We start from the raw sequence: 22,062 nt of genomic DNA on the forward strand, positions 1-22,062 counted from the left end.
ATAGATTTAATAGATCTCTTTTTTATCTATCAAAAACTGTTTAGAAGAAATTCAACCTTCCATGTTATGTCTTAAGATATTTTTTCTTGATGGCTAAACATAAATTCATTGTAGAATAACAATTTTGTATTTATCTATATTTCAATTATATAAAAATAATCTAGGAGGCTCAGGGAATGGGCTTATTGGTAGAGTGCTTGCTTCGCCTGAATGAAGCCCTGGGTTCGATTCTCAGCACCACATAAACAGAAAAAGCCAAAAGTGGTGCTGTGGCTCAAGTGTTCGAGTGCTAGCCTTGAGCACAACGAGGCTCAGGGACAGCACACAGGCCCTCAATTCAAGCAAGCCCCATGGTAGACAATAAATAAATAAATAAATAAATAAATAAATAAATAAATAAATAAATAAATAAATAAATAAATAAAATAAATCAGGGACTAGCTAAGGGAATAACTATCTTCACCTTAGCTGATTTACTAAATGTTACTTAAAAAGTAAACAGCTCATCTCTTTTTTATTTTTCTCGGCTATTTTTTCTTATTTATTGTTAAAGTGATGTACAGAGAGGTTACAGTTTCATACTTTAGGCATTGGATACATTTCTTGTACTGTTTGTTACTCCTCCCTCATTCCCCCCTCTCTCCTCCCCAATACCTCATCTCTTTATTGCAATGTCAAAATAACTACTTTGCTGACAGTAAGTTTACGGACTCACAACAAAATGTAACACAAAACTCTGGTGGGGAATTGCAGTATGCAACAATCCAATAGGTGGCTTCTTTCAACTAAATGACTATAATTATTAAAAAACAAAAACAAAAAAAAAAAAAACAACCGCTGCACACGGTTGTACAGGCCTTTAATTCTAGACACTTGGCAGCAGGGCGGGGGGTGGAGGGGAGGGGTGAGACAGGATGATTATAAGTTTGAAAACAGCTTGGGAAATTTAGTGAGAGCCTGTCTTAAACAATCAAATGGGATGGGAATATATCAAACTCACTAGTAGAGAGCTCATCTAACGAGAACAAGGCCTTAGGTACAATCCTTAGGACTACAAAAGAAAACAGGGGAAATGGAGTAAAAGACAAAGGAGAAGAGAGGAGGAAAGTGAGGGGAGAGGATACAAGGCAAGAGGTAAAAGAAGAAAAGAAATGGGGCTGGGAATATGGCCTAGGGGTAGATTGCTTGCCTCCTATACATGAAGGTCTGAGTTCAATTCCTCAGCACCACATATATAGAAAAAGCCAGAAGTGGCGCTATGGCTCAAGTGGTAGAGTACTAGCCTTGAGCAAAAAGCAGCCAGGGGCATTGCTCAGGCCCTGAGTTCAAGCCCCAGAACTGGAGGAGGAAGGTGAGGGGGAGGGGAGGGGGAGAGAAGGAGAGGGGAGGCGAGGAGGAGGGGAGGGGAGGAGGAGGGGAGGGGGAGGGGAAGGAAAGAAATAAGCCATCAGAAGGCAAGTATGAAACTGGAATCTATCATTTCAATGTAGGAAAATTTAATAAGAAAATCTTCCATTTCACTTTTTAAATTCTATTTTCAAACTCAAAGCAGCCATTTAATTATGTTGAATACCCAGATCAATTAAGCTCTAGCTAGTTCTAGAGCTAGTCACACTATATTCTGCAGAACATGCTGGTTTGTGAACTGCCTCTACCACCTCATAAGGAAAACAGAGAAACCAAGAATATTTACATATTTTGAGAGCAGTGTGAAGAAGTAATTTAAAGGTTATTAAATCTAACTATTTGAAAACAAAATTTAGATGTGGCATAGATTTTTAAATTTCATTCATCCATTAATTGATTTTCATTGTATTTCACAAAAATGCATATGTTCAGCAGATATAATATTGGCATAAGTAAATGAATAGTAAATAAATAAGTAATAAACCCTGCTCATATAGTACAGTTAGTATGAACATGACTGATTTATACAATTACTTTGGCTAGAGTCTCCTGGTATTGGCAAATTATTTAGTGCTGAAAGTACAAATCAAATCCTGAGCAAATCTGACAGCCAAGAGTACTATAAAAACAGCACCTAAGTATGTCCAGGACAGAGGAGTGCCTATAAGTATACAGGAGTCCTCTGTTTAGGTGAGATAAGCTAAGCACATATCATTTAAGTACTATGAGAGAGCATTTTATCTTAAAAGAAAAATAAGTCAAACCTATCCATTTTTCTTATTTTTTTTTCTTTTCTTGCCTGCAGGGATTTAAACTCAGATTCTTATACCCACTAGGCTCTCCTGCTCAATTTAGCAATTTACCACTTGAGCCATGCCCCATCCCTGTTTATTTCTGGTTCCATAGAAATGGAGTCATGCAATTTTTTCTGCCCTGGTTAGCTTTGATCTTTGATCCACCAGGTCTCAGCCTCCTGAATAGCTAGGATGACATGTATGAGCCACTGGCACTCAGCTTATTTGCCTATTTGTCTTTATCTTGGATGAGACTCTTAATATTTTAAAAATGGGGTGTTAAAGAAAAATATTCCATGGAGAAACATATAAATATAAAAGTAAATGCTGATTAAAATTTTTAGATCAGTGTCCATTTGCAAGTGAGAAAGACCTCCACAGAAAACTTAATTTGGGAATAGCTATTCTTTTACATTTCACAAGAATTGTCTTACAGTTTTCCTCCTCATTTATTGACAATGGTAATATAAATGGGCTGCAGCTCTGTGTCCTAGCACAGAGAATTCTTCCTTATAGAGGAAGTTTTCAGCTAATTCATTATGACAGCATTATTAATGAGTAGTTAATGAGCTACTGGAATTTACTCTTCTCCAGATAGATCTGAACCAAAGTGACAAAACAGTTTACCTGGAGGCAAAAGGCAGACCAGTCATGTGATGCTTGTGGATGTGTCCCCAGTTTATGAACATCTAAATTAGGAAAGAAATGTATACTCCACTTCCTAGGTTTTAGTTCGTTGTATTTATGATGCTTGTCTAATTACAAACCCTATGGTGAACATAATTCTATGATGGTCCTACTGGTATTTATCCCCTGATAACCCACCTTAATAACAGGGTGAGCTGTGATGAAGCAGAGATATGAGATATGTCTGTCTTGAACTATTCTATAGGACAGTGCTGAAGGGATTCTGTAAATATAATTAAAATCCCAAATACAAAGGATTATGAATCCAGCAAGGGAGAAAGCATCATGCTTAGCCTAGCATAAGCAATGGACATCCCAAGAGAGAGATTGGGGTTTTTTTTGTGTGTTTTTTTATGTTGTTTTTCTGAAGAAAGAGGTTTTCTTGCTACCTTTATCCCCTGTTGTGAAAGGACCTTTATTAGGGCCTGAATACCACATGAGCTTAAAAGAGGAGCAGAAGATAGCCCTATGAAGGAATGGAAGTCAGCTCCTATTGCAGCCTATAAGACCTGAATATAGTCCCACCATGGCCGGTTACCATAAAAATTATGAGATAATTCATGCATACCTAAACTAAGTTTAGGTAATATAGTATATACTATCAAAAATGCCAAACCCAAGCAAATAAGTCAATAAATGTATGTTACCACTTGAAGCTCGGTCTCCCTTTCTAGTCTAAAATAAAATTCCTTCATGAGAATTTTATCTAGTTTGTTCTCAGCCACTTAACTTTAAATTACTGGTCAATCTTTTATTTCTATTGACTCATATCCTTTGTGTATAAGCACGGTGAGGGTTGAAGAGTTTTTCTATTGATTCTGTTTTAATCTTCAGAAAGAAAACTGATAAACAGTACACAGGCTTACCTAAAGAATTTTGCACACACACATGTGAATGTACAGGCACATATACACCTCCTCTAAATTTCACAGAGACTCATGAGCTCTACTATAAATTCCTCCTGAAAAAAAGTCAGAAGTGTCCTAGACACCATGAGTGATTTATACTATAAAACATTTTTAATACTGGTTTAGTACTGAAAATTAAAGACAAAGTAAATTGCTTTAGTTCTCAATGAAAAATATGATGATGTGTTTGTTGTTTACCTTAGAAGAGAAGACAAGGAATGGGATGTAGCTGAGTGGCAAAATGCTTCCTTAGCAAGTGCAACATCCTGGCTTCAATTCCCAGTACAAAAAAGGAAAGACAGACAGACAGACAGACAGAAAGAAAGAAAGAAAGAAAGAAAGAAAGAAAGAAAGAAAGAAAGAAAGAAAGAAAGAAAGAAGAGAGAGAGGGAGAGAGGGAGAGAGGAAGAAAGAGAAAAAGAAGAGAAAAGAGAAATAAAACCTGGTACTTCGTTAGACATAGTGTAACAGCTATTGCTTCTATTGTTGCAAAGTTCCCATTTTCAGTTTCCAGCAATCATCAAATATATGTTTTGCAGTGAGTACATGTGGAGCCTATTTTAACAGAACCCAAACCAGCAGGTGACCACAGGCTACACATACCATTTTACCACAAACAGACAAAAGAAATCAAGGATAATAAATATATATATACTCTTTAATATATATTTATATATATAAATAAATATATATATACCCTTTAATTAGATACATAAAGATACTTTGTAAGCATAATATGCATTAGTGCAGTTTAGTGGTAGCACTGTTTGAAAAAGAAATACGGAACTTGCACAATTTTGGCTATCATAAAGACTAGGAAAGAGGAAGCTAAAATATGGGTGGCGAGGTAACCTTTTTAGTAGTATCCCCATAGGCACTGGAAAGTTCAAGTACCAAGAAAGAGCTACTCTTACAGACTCATGAATGGCAGTTGTATAATAATTGAGGCCAAATTTTAAAGAAGAGTGGAAATATGAGCAATTAGATGTCAGAAGGTACTAAAGCTATGGATTCGTCTTTACATGGTGTGGCCAAGTAGGTCTCGCCTCTATTTTGTGTAGGAAACAAACAAAATCAGGTCATCTGACTCCACTCAATGCTTCTGCTTCTATTCAATTATACTTGTTCATTGCTTTCTAGGTGCCAGTCCTTTACAAGAATTAACATTTTAAATCTTCATGAGAACCCTAGGAAGCTTTACAAGTAGGAAAGTAAGCGTCTTCAAGACACACAGCTAATAAATTGCAGGCTTGTGCTTTGAATCCACGTTTTTCATTAATCAGCCAAATTCTGTGGCAGAATCAAATCCTCATATTTAATGTCATCCACTTTTTAAGGATGTAACTTCTTTTTGCCCATAGAATAATATAAGTAACAAACCTTTCAGACAAGAATTTAAAAAAAAAAAAACACCCTCAATTCCCCATGTCTGCTGTGGCTCAGATGAGAAACAAACAGCAAACACATGTGATCATGTTGGAACCAATACCAGACAGAGGAATACAGGTTTGATGATACTTAAAGAGGATCTGACATCTAGGTTCACTGAAGACCTCCAAGCCTTGGCAGGAATCTGTTCTAATTTGATAAAGAGTAAAGTAAGGTATCCAAATGTTAGATAATGCAGGTTGCCATTTCTTCTAGTAATGTACAACCCAGCTTCAGACAAAAGGCATGCTACACAACATGGAATGTCTGAGTGTGGAATGTAAATTCAGAACACCAAGCAAGAAACTATCAGTTGTATTTAAATTTTGACTTAATCAACCCCTTCTCATTTTCATTCCAGAAAGAGCAACCCCACCCATGAGCCATAATCTGCTTAATACAAAAGGCTTGGGAGAAAATAACCACAGTAATCACGAGAATCCTCCCAGAGTGAATTAGAAACGGTGGGGGGGGGGGGGGGGGAGAAAAGGGGTGAGTCACTAAGTCAAACAGCTCTTGTCTATAAGTATGTGATACATACATACTTACAAATATATATGTAAGTATGTATGAATATTCTTATAAGTATGAGATCTACATTTATGGTAAGTATGTGATATATAGATACATGTCACACACATATCATGTATATATCATATACTGATATATATCACATACTTCTAGTATGTGAATAAATATATAACTATATATCTATATGTAAATGTAGATATATAACTTATAATTAATAATCATCTATACTTAATTTAATCTATAAATATCCAGATAGCTAGAGATTATTATAAATGTATATATATTTGATTATAGATGTACATATATTTATAAATAAATAATCGTGTATTTCACTGAACTTAGGCTAGGGTTACAGAGTCAACAAAAGAAAATGATAAATCATTGAGCCCAGGCAGCATGATTACCCAAGTTTTAGAACCTCATATGTCATAGCAGAATAAAATGCAAGAGACAATCTACACTACTTGTGGAACAACAAAGATGGGGAAGGCCAAATCTAAGGCTGACAGCTTTCAAATGGCCTCTCTGTCATGGTCATTTACACCCAGGGACTCAGCTGGCTTTTAGACACCACACAGACAGGCTATGTCACATTTGATAATTTAAAGAGATGAATGATCTCATCTAATTATCATGCATGGTTTACTCTGTGATGAGTTACCATTCCCCTATGTTTATTTATTACCATTGAGGATTATTATAAATTTTAAACAATTACTCACCAGTAGACTTTTACACCCATGTATCAATCCCTTGGGGACCATGCTGCACACGCACAATGCAACTCTGCCTCATGAAAATTAATTGTGATTTCTACATTGATTTGGACAAGAAAATCAGGTGTGTGTAGGAAAAAAAAAACAAGTACGCACAATGTTTAATTTACAACAATCGGTACAGCACCCTCCTGAGGCTCACATAGACCACTTGTTCAAGTCTCCCAGCATTTTGACAAATACAAATAAATGTAAGTCAATTCTAATATAATGTCATAGCAAAGGAGAGTTGGTATTGTTGAAATGGAAAACATCATAAGAATTTTACACTTTCTGTGGCACATGTCAAAATGAGTGCCAGAAATCGGTGGGTCCCTGGTTCTTGACAACTGTTCCTTTCAGGTTACCATCACATTGTATTCAAGAGCCACTTATCAATATATAGCTTACTCTAAATTATCTCTATCTTCTCAAAACTGATTTATTGTTTGAAGCAGTAATCTTACATGTTTCATTTCTATCAATTAGTGTGTAAGGTTTGTAAAAGGCTCAACTATGTCTGCTAGACAGTGAAAGGATGGGGTAATCTCAGTGAGATTAATCATCTGTTGGATACATCAGTTAAAATTGGCCTTTGGGGATCTGTTTATTGCTGATTTCTTTGTTGTTTAACAAAATGGCAACTGGCCACAGCTTTGCCATTCTGTACTCATTCAGTGTGTAGGATTGTCTGGAATCATTTATATAAACATAAAAAGCAGACTGCTTTCTTAACTTTCAAATATTCTATTTCAAGCTTCAAACTCACATCCTTGATGCTGACAGGTTATCAGTGGCAAAGTTATAATTTTCAATAATAGAACCAGTCTCTTGTAGCACACTACACATCCAACAGGTACTGGTTGAAATATCAGATTAAACATATCTAAATCCTTTGTGGTTTTGCTTTCTTCCCGGTCCCTCTCAGACCATCAGTTCTGTCTTTAACCTAAAGGTGAACCAAGTCACCTGCTGCCCTCATGTACAATATATTCCACTGCATCTCTCCTGACTTCCCTTTTATGATGGAAGATGACAAAGATGTTAGGAAGAGACATTTTAAAGCTGGCTAAGCATTTAGTCATTCTTTCATTCATTTCCATTCTTTTCCTCATGATCCAAGTGATATATTAGCACAATCATGTACCTCAGTAAGCCACAATCAGCAATTCATGACCTCTTAAAGGCTGAAAAATTATATGTAGTACAAATAATAAAGTATAGCATTAAATAGTCCTTCAAGGTTACTTGTGCATTCTTTTATCTGATCTTCACAGAAAAACTGATGCAGGGTGCATTAATATTATCCTTGCTCTAATAGATGGGAAAGTTGAGATGTAATTCTGACCTTCCTTACACTGACCCCTTCTTCTTTCAATCTCATTGGAGTAATAAGTCGCCAGTAATGATAATGAGCCTGTGAAGAACCACAAAATAGAGCAGGCCAGCAGAGGACTGTAGAATCAAATTGCTTAGCATTCAATTTTAGCTTCTAACAAAATTCATGAAAGTCCTTTGAATTCTAAACTTAAGTTTCCTCATCTATTAAATAGACATAATAATAAAACTTATGTTAGAAGACCTGCGAGATGGTGATAGGGTTTTTAAAATACAGAGGTATTAATAATTCACAGTTCTTGATATTTAGAAGGTGCTCCCCAATACCAGAACATACTATTATTAATAATTGAAAAACACATTTTAGTCATTACTAATATTCAGAGACTGCAGGTACAGACACCAAAATTAGCTCAAATATATTGGGAATACCTATGGCAGGGGAGAAAAAAGCAGTACCAAGAGGAAATAAATAGCCCACTCTAACTCTTTTCATTTCTTGCCACAAACCACAAGGGTGGTTTTCCAACACTGCAATGGTACCAATGTGATACAAGATTGATTCCTAGATCTGCTGGCATTTGTGATCCTGACCATGCATTCATTCATCTTGGAAACTCAAAGAGCTACTATGGTGGCAGCTGCCAGTAGTTTATAGACCTTCAGGAGAACTGAGAGGTCTCAGTAAGTAGTGATGAGACATATTCTGAAGGAATATTTTATCTGTCAGTGGTTTGTGTTATCACGTTATCACTGTGTTTTCTTGACAAAAATTGGTTCCAATTCAAACTACTGAAAACTGGACATGATAAAGGTAGTAAAATCACTATTGGTTGTCCAAAAGTAGGTGTGTGTTTGTGTGTGTGTATGTGTGTGTGTGTGTGTGTGTGTGTGTGAAGTGTCAAATTGACAAAGTAAGAAATTATTTGTTTATGTTTGTTTGGTTTTGTAGGGGTTTAACTATAACATCTTTCCTCCACAAGTATATGCACTTAATAAATTTAATGAGATTCTAGACATCTACATGTATCTTCAAGGTAATCTCTCCTGGGAAAGAGTGGAAAAATATACAAAACAAAATCAAATACTGATGCACCCAAAGCAAAAATAGTAGTTTAAAAAAAAACTCTAGGCCATGCATCTCAAAATTCAAATATTAGTAATGTGTGCATGTTATATTATGAATCGTTTCATTCTTCTCGAAAATGGAATATTTAGCTTCCAGCATTGCTACAAAACATTTCCAGTAAATTGAAATTGTATCTATCCTATATTACAACCATCTGCTTTAATTCTCAGGGCTCTTTCATATTTCAAAACTTATTTTGTAAGACATTGTTTTTACCCTTGATCTCTTCCTCACTTGCCTCTATCAGAACATCCACCCATCAATCATGACCTTTCTCTTTGCTTTTATCTCTGCCATTTGGCCTGCTCCCTCTGATGTCTTCCAATCTGCCCTCTGGTAACAGTTTTTGTCCGTGCAATCTTCTCCCTAAAGTGCCTTCTGAGAAAAGCCTCCTCTCTATCCAAAATAAAATAGCTATAGGTCTCATGCAATATAACATTTAATGAGATTAGATCAGGTATGTTGAAGTAGCCTAAGCTCAATCAACTAGGATCCCTTTTCTAAATCCTATCGGCAAATCACAACTGCCAGGAAGACTGATGATTATTTGGCCCATCTTTAGACTGTCCAACTTTCTTCCTTAATAGTCCACCTTTTCCACTGAGACATTAGATACAACTAGTTTCCAGGATGAAATGGAGAACACACAATCCCTCAATATTATTAGCACTAAGAAGAAGATAAAGACAATTTTCAGGGGAAAAGAGGAACAAGGTGGTCACCCAAAGAAAAACTGAAGCAGACTTGAGATATGATCCAGATGACAATATTAACAGAGGATATTAATGTTAATATGTCCTCTGCAGTTGCCATATACTTGACCTTAATCCTTATAACTGATCTTAAAGCTTCAACAGCATTGTAAAATAGTAGTTGTGTTTTTTTCCTTACTATTTTTAATCCCAGATGGCCTAATACAACTCCTCTTCCTGCTCCTCTTCCTCTTCTTTTTCTTTGTTTTTTAATAGTACTACAGTTTGATCTCAGGGCTATTCATAGTTGAGTAGATACTCTACCACTTGAGCCATACCTCAGTTGCTTTTGTTTGTTATTTTTTTCACAAAGGTTCTCTCACATTTGCCCAAGGGTGGCCTTCAACAAAGATTCCCCTACCTATAGCCTCCCACAGAGCTGGTATTTTAACACCATGCATGGCTAATTGAATGAAGTGGACTCTACCCTAACACTCTGCCCAGAGATCATCCTGTTATCTGCTTCCCAAATAGCTGGGATTGTAGAAGTTAGCCACAGAGATCAGCCAGCTCTTCTTTTAAAAGGAAAGACTACCAAAGCCCTTCTCCTGTTACCCTTGGAATTTCTTCTTGATTTCTCACTTTCCCCATCCTGCCAGATTCCTTGAAAGAACAATCTGAATTTGCCTGCATAGTCCCTATTTCTTCTCTTCTTCTCAAGCCACTGTAAGCATACTGCATCCACAACACTACTAATGTCATTCTCAATGGGGTCATCCTGTTCAGCATCTGAAAAACGAAACTGTATGAAGACTAATCTTGTGAAACTCAAAGTGTCTATTGTAATGAATATTAAATAAACATTAGCTTAGTACATGTATCAAGCCTCCGTCTGACTTTAAAGGCATTGCTCTCTGACTTTTCCTCCAAACGTTTTTAAGCTACATATTTCTAAGAACCTAACAGACAATGCAAATTCAAAATAGCCAACAGGTGCAACTCTTGCCTACTTCCAACACCAACCTTGTATTCTTCCTGTGTTTTAAGACTAGAAAGCTTCATGAAACACTCCCACCTGTGAGAGGGCTTATTGTCATCTCCACCTCTTCTCTTTCTGATTTCTCAAATCTCAATAACCACCCAGAATTTTACTTCTACATTATTTCTTGTGCACTCTGCTTCTCACTCCAGCCATTCTTTTTAGACCCAGAACTTTTCTCCTTCAGTGCATAATGAAATAGTCTATTGCTACTTGTAATACAGCTGCCATAGATACTGGCTGGCTTTAACCCATTACGTATGTGTGGACTATGATTCAAAATCTACTTTTTATTGACAAATCACAAAAGGCAGCAAAGGATACAGGCTACACATGTTCCTGTACCAATGAGGACTATACCAATTATTCATGGACTGTGAAAACTCTATACCCTCCACTGGGACATGATACAGAAATGTAGGGCTTAGACTCAAGCCACGAGTCCCATTGGTATCTCTTCCTCTTAGGCATGAAGTTCACACCTAACACACAGCATACCATGCTTCTTTGGACCAGGCTTATGCAACATGCAGTGTGTCTCCTGCCTGCTCATACTTCCAAGCAGTCCAAGGCTTCATTCTTGAGTAGGAGTAGTGAATGTCCCCCAGGCACACTCCCCACTTCAGTTTGTAATCTCAGCTGTGGCTCCATGCAGTACATAATTTGCACTGAATAATAATATTACATTAATTGCCAGATTCAATTATATATGATGTTAGAAATATTTGAAGCAGGAGACATTAAAAGAGCCAGTGTAAATTAAAACTTTTTTTAAAAAATTGAGTTGTACTATTTACTCAGAGGTCTAAATAGTCTTAAGGCACACTCCTAGAAGCCCGTCCATCTGTAATTTATTTCACTTACTACAATCTACTCGAAGAAATTTACTAATAGAATTTTTTTCTTGATAATTAACACTTAAGCTTTTAGTAAAATGTTATACTAATATTTCTTACCCAATGAACCATTTCCTCGGGGTATTAATAAAAACATTTTAATATCTTTAGTCCCTAGGATGAATTTTCATATCTGAATATTTAAGTATTATGCTTAGTGAATAGCATTTCAAGTACAACCAAGCTCATACAGGAAATGAGGGGAAAATATACAGGGAAAATAACCAGTTGTTACCTTTAGCTTCTCTAATGCAATCTTGCACTTTCTAAATTTGTGGGCTCCTTTCTCTGCCTCTCTCCTCATGTCACATCCCTCCCCATACTGATTAACCATAAGCCCCCTGCCCCTGCCTCCCCCCCCATCACTTTTTAAAACCAATAGATTTTTTCCAGTGTGCCTGACCTCATTTATTTTATTGAGCTATTCCTCATTTAACTCTCAAGGTAAGGCATTATTGTTTAACCATCCCTTCATACAGTCTGACAGTAAGCACTCTGGAAAAGAACAATTTTATTAGCTATTTCCCATCTTTTCTCTAATTAACCCCCACAGTATATGGGCAAATGTCAAAAGAAACAATTGTCTAGACAATTTGACATTTTTGATGAAAGCATCAATTATGTGATACAGATTTATTTGTGTATCAAAATCCCTTAACAATTTTCCTTAGAGGAAAAAATGCCTACTGCTAAGAGGAAAGCTTCTTAAACATTGAGTGTAGATTTAAGTGAGAGGGACTAAAACTAAGGTAATGGGTAACTGGGGAAAACAAAACCCAAATTCCCCCTTTGATTTGATGTTTTATGCAAATAACAAATGTTGATTAAGAGTAACTGTATATATGTGTACATATTGGGTACATTCAAAGAGGAAAATAAGAATGCACTTTGAGAATAGAAGCATACAGGAACTATTTTTTTTTCATCACATTCCAGGAAATCACCACAGTAAAATTTAAGTTACATGGCAAAAAGAACCTAAAGTAGACAGTAGGATTATCCTCCAAACCGAAGAACTTAAAACACCCAACACCATCATTTTCAACAGCCATCATTTCTACTTTAAGTTTTCCTCAATTTATGACATAGAATTTTAACTAATTTTTTAATCCACTGAGCATATGGTTAAAAAAATTAGCAGAAGTAAATGTTAAAATAACATCCAGTCAGAAATATCCCACATTCATATGCAAAGAGAACTTCAAATACTGCTCTATATATAACAGCCTGATTCTGAATTTTTGGAATTAAAAATAAAAGTATGCTAGTATGTTGAGGCCACAAGGTCAGTCTTTCCCTTGTTTGCAATGTTGTTGAATCTGTACAAATAAATGGGAAAATTTGAAAGCAGCAATTGCCATGTTCAATTTTAAATTGATAGTAGCAATTGATTCTTGTATACTGAATTACTACCTATAAAAGAGAAGTAAAGTCTAGTAAGGGCTACCTAAATGCTTATATTGTGAACATTTGTTTCACTCCCAAAATATCATCCCACAAAAATACATTTAACAAATTTCAAAGTGTATGAAATGTCAATGCAAACAATAAAATTGCTTAGTCAACAAAGAACTTAATGGGAGCCCAAAATTTCAAGTAAAATAGTTTTTTCTTTGTTGTAGTTGATTGGTTTCAAAGACTGGCTTACAATCTTGAGAAAGAACATCTTTGGTTGCTCATCCATGTGAACTCATGTCTGTAACAGACTTGAGATTTTCAAGTTGCTTTTGTGTACAGTATCTCCTTGGATTCTCTCAACAAACAGCTCTTCAGTGTGAGTATTAGATAAATGATTTGAGGATGATTTAAGCCCTGAAGGCCATTATGGATTGACAGAAATCTTGTAGCACAAAATCTGTGCATAAACTTACCTACAAAGATTTTATTTGTTTATATATTTATTTTTACCTGAGCAAACCACTTGGAGTTTTAAAAAAATGCATTCATATGCTTATTACATCTGCTAACTATTTGGTAAGTAAAACACAACACTTGCATAAACAAGACAATTTAACTAGACAATAGCATTCCTGTGGAAACTCAGAAAAGTGGCAAATGGGACGTGTTTACTGCCTTTCACTTCAAAGTGCTAGCAGCTTTACACTTCAAAGTGCTAGCGGCCTTATGGAATTGATAGTGAAGTCAATCACCTGTTTCTTTCAATATTATAAGCAATCTGACAATGCCATTTGCATGTTTTAAAGCACACAGAAACAGAAATATGTAAGATACATAATTGGCCATCAAGGCCCAGTTCTAGTTATTGGGAGAGCATGTTATGGTTTGGGAGTAATTGTTGCTTTGCTGTGGACCGTCTGTGAAAGAAAAGATTGGCTGCCAGTGACATAACACACCACGCAAACTCAAGCTTTTAGTAAATTCAGAGTGGGTATAATAAAATAGAGTTTGTTTTCCATGATAAGCAGCTAACATGATTTGTAAATACAACTCAGATCGTTATTGTAATATTAATGATGGAAAGCTGTCACTTTCGTAATAATTAAATGTTACTTTTTAGAACTCTAGAAAAATTCGGATCCTTTTCAAAATGTTCACATTAGTAAGAGCACAGGGCTACACATAAAAAAAAAACTGCAGTAAATCAATGAGTTGCATGATTTGTCAAAATTTATCTCATTTTATCCACTTAAAATTCCAACTCAAAATTACAAATAAGTTTGAAAATACCTACTTGGAAAGAAGATTAAGAAGAAGAAAAATACTTTCTTGGAAATTTTCATCTACAACATTGAAAAATAGGGAAAAGAAGAAAGAAGTATAAAATGACACTCCAAAGGTTATAAAAATGAAATAATGTAGTTTGTTGTGAGCATAACTCTTAAAAAATATTCTTAATGTGCTTAAATGAATTATGATTTCTTGTTAATATACTCATTAAAGCAAATATTAAACTTGAATACGATACATAATTTGCATGGTTTTTTTTTTACATTTTTGAGAAAATAACCTGAAAGCCCATAAGAGTTTTCAATGCTGGAAAAATGATAAAAAGACTTCTAGGTAGCCAGGTTTCTTTGAAGAAAAATAGTGGGTTTTATCTGTTTTCAGAATGAACTACCTGCTTTATATTCTTGATTTGTAATGTGCTTATTAAATTACAATTAGTGAAGACAATGGAAAAAAGACATAATGCAGGGATGTTTTATATCCTCTTGATGAACCATAGCACCTTAGATTCTTCATTCTTTCTAGAATGTCTTTTTAGATTCTACCTAATGGTAGTAATGCAAACAGCTACATACACTTCAAGGTATAACAATGACAAATTTAACATTATGTATCTATTTATATGAAAAATATAAATCTACACTTGCTTGTTTTAAACATCCATCTACAGAATAATAAATGTCACATAGTTAAACTGATGAAAACAAAGTAAAAATCTAAAAAATGGATTAATATTTGTTGCTAACTTTTTGACCTTATGCTTAATACTGTGTCTCATATTTTACCACAGGGCATATTTCTTACTTTATTTGGCTGTATCAGAATCTCGTAAGCTTGTGAGGATACCTATGCCACTTTCAATAAATGGAATAGATAGATAACCATGCCAATTACAAAACATACAGATACTTTCTGCAGCCTTTTAAGTACAAATGTTTCTCATAGAAAAAAATTGTATATAGTAAATAGTCTTCAAAATACTATTTTGATAACTTGTACTTATTTCTTGCAGGTAACTATAAATTTTAGTTCTATATTTATACTATTATGTTTATATTAAAATCCCATGCGTAGCTAATGAGTTTTCAGTCAGTTATTGTGGGCTGATTGGCATTTTCATGTGACTGATTAAAAACATCAATATGAGCAATAAACCTGCAATGCTTTAAAAAATACTGGAATTAAGAATACATTTTAAAATTAAGAACAAACTTAAATTAACATTAACATACTGGTTATCATACATGCATTCCTTAATTTCAAACTGGATATATTTTAACATATGTGCCAAGAAATTATTTCTAGAAAAAGAGAGCTTCCCCTTTCAAGATGTATGTAAGCACAAATAAAACATGTATACTACAATTTAGAAACGGCATATTTTCTGTTTAAAAATAAAACAATAAGCCTAAGAGGAAGGTGGTTGCCACCATGCCCTATGTTTGTTTCACACCTTTCTGTGACAAGTGTTTTTATAAGAAACATCTAACCTAGAGAAAAAATTACATCAAAAGTCCTTTGTCTGAAAAAAAAGGTTCCTATTAGTATTACTTCTTACAATAGCTTAATTTCTATTTTAATCCAAAAGAATATGCTAGATTATATTGTGTGTTAAACTAGTGAGAACAAAAGATTAAGAATTTAGAATGATACATTACTGTAACAAAATAAGACCATATTACACATTACTGGGGTGGGGGGAAACTTTCTTTACTATTTGTAATTCAGATGCAGCTCCAATTAGCACCTAATTGAACTTATAGTATGTTAGTGGCATGTTCTTCCTCTTCTGCTAAAAGAACTTCTCACATTACTTTTTCCTCTGAAAAGTAAGATTGCAACAACAACCAAAAAAGATTTGCTAATGTTTTATAAGGAAATCTACATATAAAAGCATAATTTGCCTTCAGTTTTTAGCACAATCTTTGTACTAAGTTTTTATAAATTTGAATTTTTTCCAGAAGACATTAGATTTATCCCAATAAACAATGTCTATGAAATATTTCCATGCAAAAGAATGGGGCATCTTGATAAGCTCAATGCCACATTTATGTTAAATTTCACTAATTTTACTTCAAAATCTACCATAAACTGTTAATTTGTCATTACTCCTCTCTTCAAGAGATACGGTTAATAATTTCCCAACAAATAACTGAAGATATGCTATTCTTCCAAATGTATGATAAATATTGCCCACCAATCACTGACCTAATGCCATCAAATCTGTGATGGTCTTTTTAGTAAATTAATGAATGGCTCATTAAATTTGGGGGTTATCATGTAATTTTATTATTTTAAAAACAAGTCCTTTCAAAGAAAAGAAATTGTGAAACTGTGATGTTCTACTTCCTCTTTTAGGCCACTAGTTATTCCCTTTCTAGTCCCTAGTAAGTCTCTTATCATGAAAATTTAGTAACTTTGATTGGGGATGGCATTCATTACACACAGGGACTTTACAATATACATTTCATTTATTACATCAATATTTAACCGTACTATGTACAGGAATCATAGGCTTAATTTTATTCTCTTTGAAAGGTAATAGTTTTCCCTGATGATGCATTGTCCCCAAATGACAGGAATACTGGTAAACTGTCAGTTACAAACAACATTTTCAGAATGCATACATACTCCTGAACACATCCAGAATGTGACCGATTTAAAAGCCACTACATTTCACACAAAATGCAAAGGACTCACTGAGTTCTCATTTAACAGGCCAAGCTACTGGCTGACTAAAAACTATCAATACATAAAAGGGCAATTCCTAATAGCTGTTTTTGAAGCATCTTAAGGAACTTCTTAATATTTTTATGCTTAAAAATAACCCGCTGGAGTATCTTACCAATTAAAGGAAGATCTACAAATGGCATTTTACCCCTTCCCCTCACAACAGAAAAGATCTGCAAACATTTTTTTATGGAAGATTATCTACAGAAGAAGGATTACTGTAAATCAGTGAAAAAAATATATTCGATACTCTCTCCAGGTGAAAACATGCAGTTCTAGATTTTTGCACTGACACGTGGGGTAATAAATATTTTAAATTGAAGCTTAAACCAGCTTCAGGTTTCAGACTGTCAAGATGTGCTGTTAGGAAACACCCCCCCCCCCAAAAAAAAAAAAAAAAAAAAAAAAACACCCTCCAGTTTACAACATTCAGTCAACAAAGGAGAGCAGATAATTCCCAGCAGGGAAAATACCGGGAAGACAACCTTAGGCTTTGTTTTTGTTATGTAAAATGCATTAAAGTGACTCATCCATTTAGGGTTATCTGCTCTCCGAAGCTTTAAAGTACGTTCAAGAACCAAATTGAAGGCTTTCCCGCAATACATGACAAGCTATTCTGCGCATTAAAAAAAAAAAAAGTATATATTTATATGTGCCACTGACTGGGCTACCTTCTTGCAGCCTAAAAGAGGAGAGGATTGAACTGTTTCATTCCCTTCCTGCCGGGTGACTGACTACAGCTACCTTTCAACACTCTATTTTCAGAATAGCAACGAGGGTTGTTCTTAATTTAAAAAAAGTTATTTTAGAAATGTTTAAAATAAGGAGAAATGGCAGGAGACTGTAGAAACAGTCCTTGCATTCTCGGAGCAGGCGCTGCATTTCCGTGGGCACTTAGACGTTTCAAAAGGTGGGGGGGGAGGCGTGAGGTTGTTAGAGAGGTACAGGAGTGGAGTTATGTGGCCCCAGTCCCTGCAAGCTCCGGGTGGACAGCACTCTCAGCTGCTCGAAGCCACCTCGCTTATAATCTGAAAGGCTGTCAAGTGCGCCCGGTAACATGGGATCTAAATGAGTTTGGACACTCCAGCAATTAGCTAGCATCCCAGAGGCCAAGTGCAGAAGTCCACAAAGCACGGACAAGCCTCAAATTAACTACCATTTGTCAAACACCCGACTAAAGCACAACTTTCATTAAACTAGGTTTGACAAGGAAACTTTCCCCCGTCACCCCAGGCAAGTCCAGTTCAACTCGTCAGCTTGGAAAAGCCTTTGGAAGATGGGCTGAAAAGCCACGAGGGGTCGACGGACGTTTCCCCAGACCGCTCGATCCCGGCGGCCGGCTCCGGGGAGGCTCCGAAACGCCGGTTCCGAGCGCATTCCAGCCGCGAGCCGCGCGCTGCGCTCCGCCCGCTCCTTTGCCTCCCCGGATCCCAGCCCGGCTCTCCGACCGCTCGCTCCCATCCCCGTGGCAAGAACAACCCCGCAACTCAGGAACTGATCCCCGCCTCCGACTCCGTGGGCATCCCTCCCCGTCCCTCGTCCCGCGCTCCCCGCCCAGCCTGGCCAAACCCGGCCCTCCGACTTACGTGACAGCCGAAGGGAAGGGCTCCTCCGACGAGGGGCCGATCAGCAAAGATTGGAAAAGTGTCAGAGTCAAGGCCAGAAGGCAGCCAGCAGCCATGTTCGCGATCGAAGCTCAATCCCCCTGCCTCGCCGATCGGGGGACCCGAGCGGTGCTGGGACCCGAGTGGAGCTGGCAGCGGAGGGCGGAGGACCCCGGAGCGCTCGGTGCCCGAAGCTCGCCGACGTCAGGAGCTCTGGCGCGCTGGGGGCCGAGGCGTGGAGCGGCGCGGAGGAGCAGCGTGGGCGAACCTCGGAGCCGGGGCAGGGGCGGTGGCGGGCGGACCCTCTAACGCGTCTCGGCTCCTCCTCGCCGCGGCTGCCTCCCCTCCCTCGCCTCGGCCGCCATCAAGGGCGACTTTGGAAACGGACCTCGGCGAGGCTGCCGGCGTTCGTGCGCCCTCGCTCTCCTCCTCGGTTTCCTCCCCGATTTATTCCCCTTATCGCCGAGGCACAGGAGGAGGCAGGCGCGGGGGCGGAGGAGGGGTGACGGCGCCGGGAAGGAGGCGGGGAGGGGGGGGGGGAAATGCAGGAATGGGGAACGGCAAGCAGCGAGACTTGTGGCAGCTAGGGAGAAAGAGAGAGGGGGAGAGGGAAGGCTCGGTCTGGCTTCTCCCGGCCAGTCGGAGGGAGGTGGCTGGGGGTGGGCAGCGGGAGGGCTGGGCGTCAGCGCGGTCGGGCGGGGACGGGCCAGGAGCAGCCCTCCATACAAGGCAGAAAGGAACTCCCAAAGTCGGCGTGGGTTTGCTCCCGCCGCCCCGCGTGCGGAGGGGGAGCTGACCGGGCCCCGCCTGACTCCCAGGGGACAAGCAACCGCCCGGAGGGCAGCCACAGGCTGCACGGGCTCTAGCTGAGTACTTGGCTGGAGTCTTGGGGGAGGGATGGTATTCTTGCACAACTGGGCAGTGGAGCAGAATCCATCTCCAGCCTAGGAATCATGAAGTGATCTGATAAGGCTGGCGGGAGTGGTGTACGTTGCATTTTAAACCACTATTGACCCTACCAGGTGGCACTGTTTTCCTGGCTGAGCCAGAGGTTAGAACCTTTGGCAGGACTAGGTACTAATGATGCCAGCGGCCCCACGCCCAGGTACGACTTGATTGGGTTACCTGGCAAGGATAGAGCCTCTGGGACTGGGCTGGAGACAGATGGAGAAGGAAATGATGCTTGCCCTGCCTTTAGGTAAAATTGAAGGGTGGAAGGACGAATTCTTCATCTAGGGTACACATTCTAGTGGGTCTCCCTCCAAAATTCCAACCCCCCTGCCTTGGTTATTGGGCTGCCTTCCCTGACAAGACTGTCACAGAGTGAATTGACTTCGCTCATGTGAAGGCAGATAAAGGGTAAGCATCAAACAGGTGGCACCCCGAAGGCGAATGATGAGGGGGAGATTTACCTCCACCCTCAGAAGAAACAGGTACATGCAGGCCTTCCAGAAAGGAAAGGAGGGATTTTTAGTCCCTTTGCCTGGCAGTAGCCTCCTTCGCGGAGGGCCTGGGTGGGTCTCCTTTCACACTTTACATCTTTAGGCTCCTAACAGCATCTGATAACCCATGCAGTTAGTGCAGGTAACACAATTCGTGATGAGAGAAAAGAGGGGAGAGGGGGAGAAAGAGAGGAGAGACAGAGAAGACCATAAATGAGATTACAAAAACAAATATCAGTAAGTATTAGTGTGACTGTACGATATTAGCTCTTCCTCAGTTCCAAGAAAAGCTTATAAAGGGATAAAGACCCTTATTAATTCGGAATTGATTTTCCCCCACCTCTCTAAAGGTAGCTTCTCATAACAAAGACTGATGTTGATAATGGCGATGAGGAAGACCGAAGACGAATGTTCAAATCTTAAAAGTGTATGTGATTTTATATGTGGCCTAGTGGGTTTTTCTCCTCCTTGTCCTCCTTCTCCCCCTCCCCCTTCTCTGTTTTTTTTTTAAGTCTTATTTGTTTTCTTTGTGTCCTCAGAATCTCTGTCTTGCTCTTTGTTTCTTTCTTCCTGCTCTGAATGGCCTCACAAAGGCACCCCAGTGCGATTTAACTTAGTTTGTTTTGTGCTAGGCAATGAGAACGTGGCTGGAGAAGCTGCGCCAATGAGAGATGAAGTGGGATGTAATGGGATTGAAAGCTAGAGCTGGGGAGGATGCTTTCATATGGCTGCAGATAGCTTTCCACTCTAAAATTAGACAACCAAATAGGCAAGTCCATCATTTTCTCAATTTTTAATGATTCAAAGGCAGATTTTCTTTCCCAGCATGAGGATTAGAAGAGTATTAGAGGCCCATTATTGTCTACGTGATATGTTGGTATCATAATTGGCTCCCTGCATAAAAATATCATTATAATATATTCTATCAATTATTTCATTAATGACTGCAGACTCCTTCTTAGGGCATACCATTTCTCATTTTACATCTTCAGTAGGCAAGGCTTAAAGACTAAAAGAATGTAATAAACTTCTTAAGAAGGTAAGTCAGACTTTATTATTAACTTGGTTGGCCTTTGAGCCAAATCTCAATTTCTACGGATCATTCTGATGAAGTAGTGTGCTCTGTAATGTCTAAAGCAGTGGAAGAAAGATATTGCTTCCACAGGTCTCTCTCACTAGAGGAGATGGTTATCAACCAAGAACCTAAATCAGATTCAGTATTATTTAATGGGGTTAGCTAATAATTCATTTTATCAACCTAAGATTTTTTTTTTAAATTTTTTTGCCAGTCCTGGGCTTGGACTCAGAGCCTAAGCACTGTCCTTGGCTTCTTTTTGCTCAAGGCTAGCACTCTGCTACGTGAGCCACAGCGCCACTTGTGGCTTTTTCTATATATGTGGTGCTGAGGAATAGAACCCAGGGTTTCATGCCACTAGGCCATATTCCCAGCCCCAACCTAAGACTTTTTAATGAAGATTTGTTTCTGGTACACAAATATAACAACTCAAAGCCATCTCAACACCTAGCAGCCTGTTTAACTACACCCATGGCTAGTGGTACCCCACCCACCAATAATGTTAATTGGGAATTTCCCTTAAAACCAAATCATATTCCATTACACTTAGTAAAACTTTTTTAAAATAACCAGATTTTGTCATTCATGAGAAAAGAATACATACCATTAAAAAGTAGTGATAAAATGGCTGTATTTGTGCTGTAAATTAGCAAGAAATCACAAATCAGAACCTACTATTCATTCAACAGAAGATATTTTAATTAGAATGCAAATTGGTAACATAGTGAAGAATATTTTTGTATGCAACAACTTGTAGGGAAAAATAAAATGATTTAATCCATCAAAAATATTGGCATAGTTGTAACAAATTTATAGCCAATAACTCTTTTTTACCTAACCATGATTATCTTACATAAGTAAAAGTCACATTTAAAGTTAAATGGATAGGAAAATTTCAACCGTGTATTTACTTGGGGAC

The 22,062-nt window shown here is 37.8% G+C and overlaps 1 protein-coding gene across 5 annotated transcripts in view; it reads right to left on the reverse strand.

The window, feature by feature from the left end:
• Positions 1–19,195, reverse strand: part of Cacna2d1 (calcium voltage-gated channel auxiliary subunit alpha2delta 1) — a 368,329-nt gene extending 349,134 nt beyond the window's left edge. For 4 of the 5 annotated variants that reach the window (XM_048339919.1, XM_048339918.1, XM_048339917.1 and 1 more), the window contains exon 1: positions 18,609–19,191. In XM_048339919.1, coding sequence (XP_048195876.1) covers positions 18,609–18,703 — 95 coding nt within the window. In that variant the 5' untranslated portion in view covers positions 18,704–19,191. Of the gene's footprint in view, positions 1–18,608 lie in introns of all 5 variants that reach the window. The other variant, XR_007210075.1, reaches the window with a different exon arrangement.
• Between the last annotated feature and the right edge of the window lie 2,867 nt (positions 19,196–22,062).

Source organism: Perognathus longimembris, chromosome 2 (assembly GCF_023159225.1).
Source record: "Perognathus longimembris pacificus isolate PPM17 chromosome 2, ASM2315922v1, whole genome shotgun sequence".
NCBI lineage: Eukaryota > Metazoa > Chordata > Mammalia > Rodentia > Heteromyidae > Perognathus > Perognathus longimembris.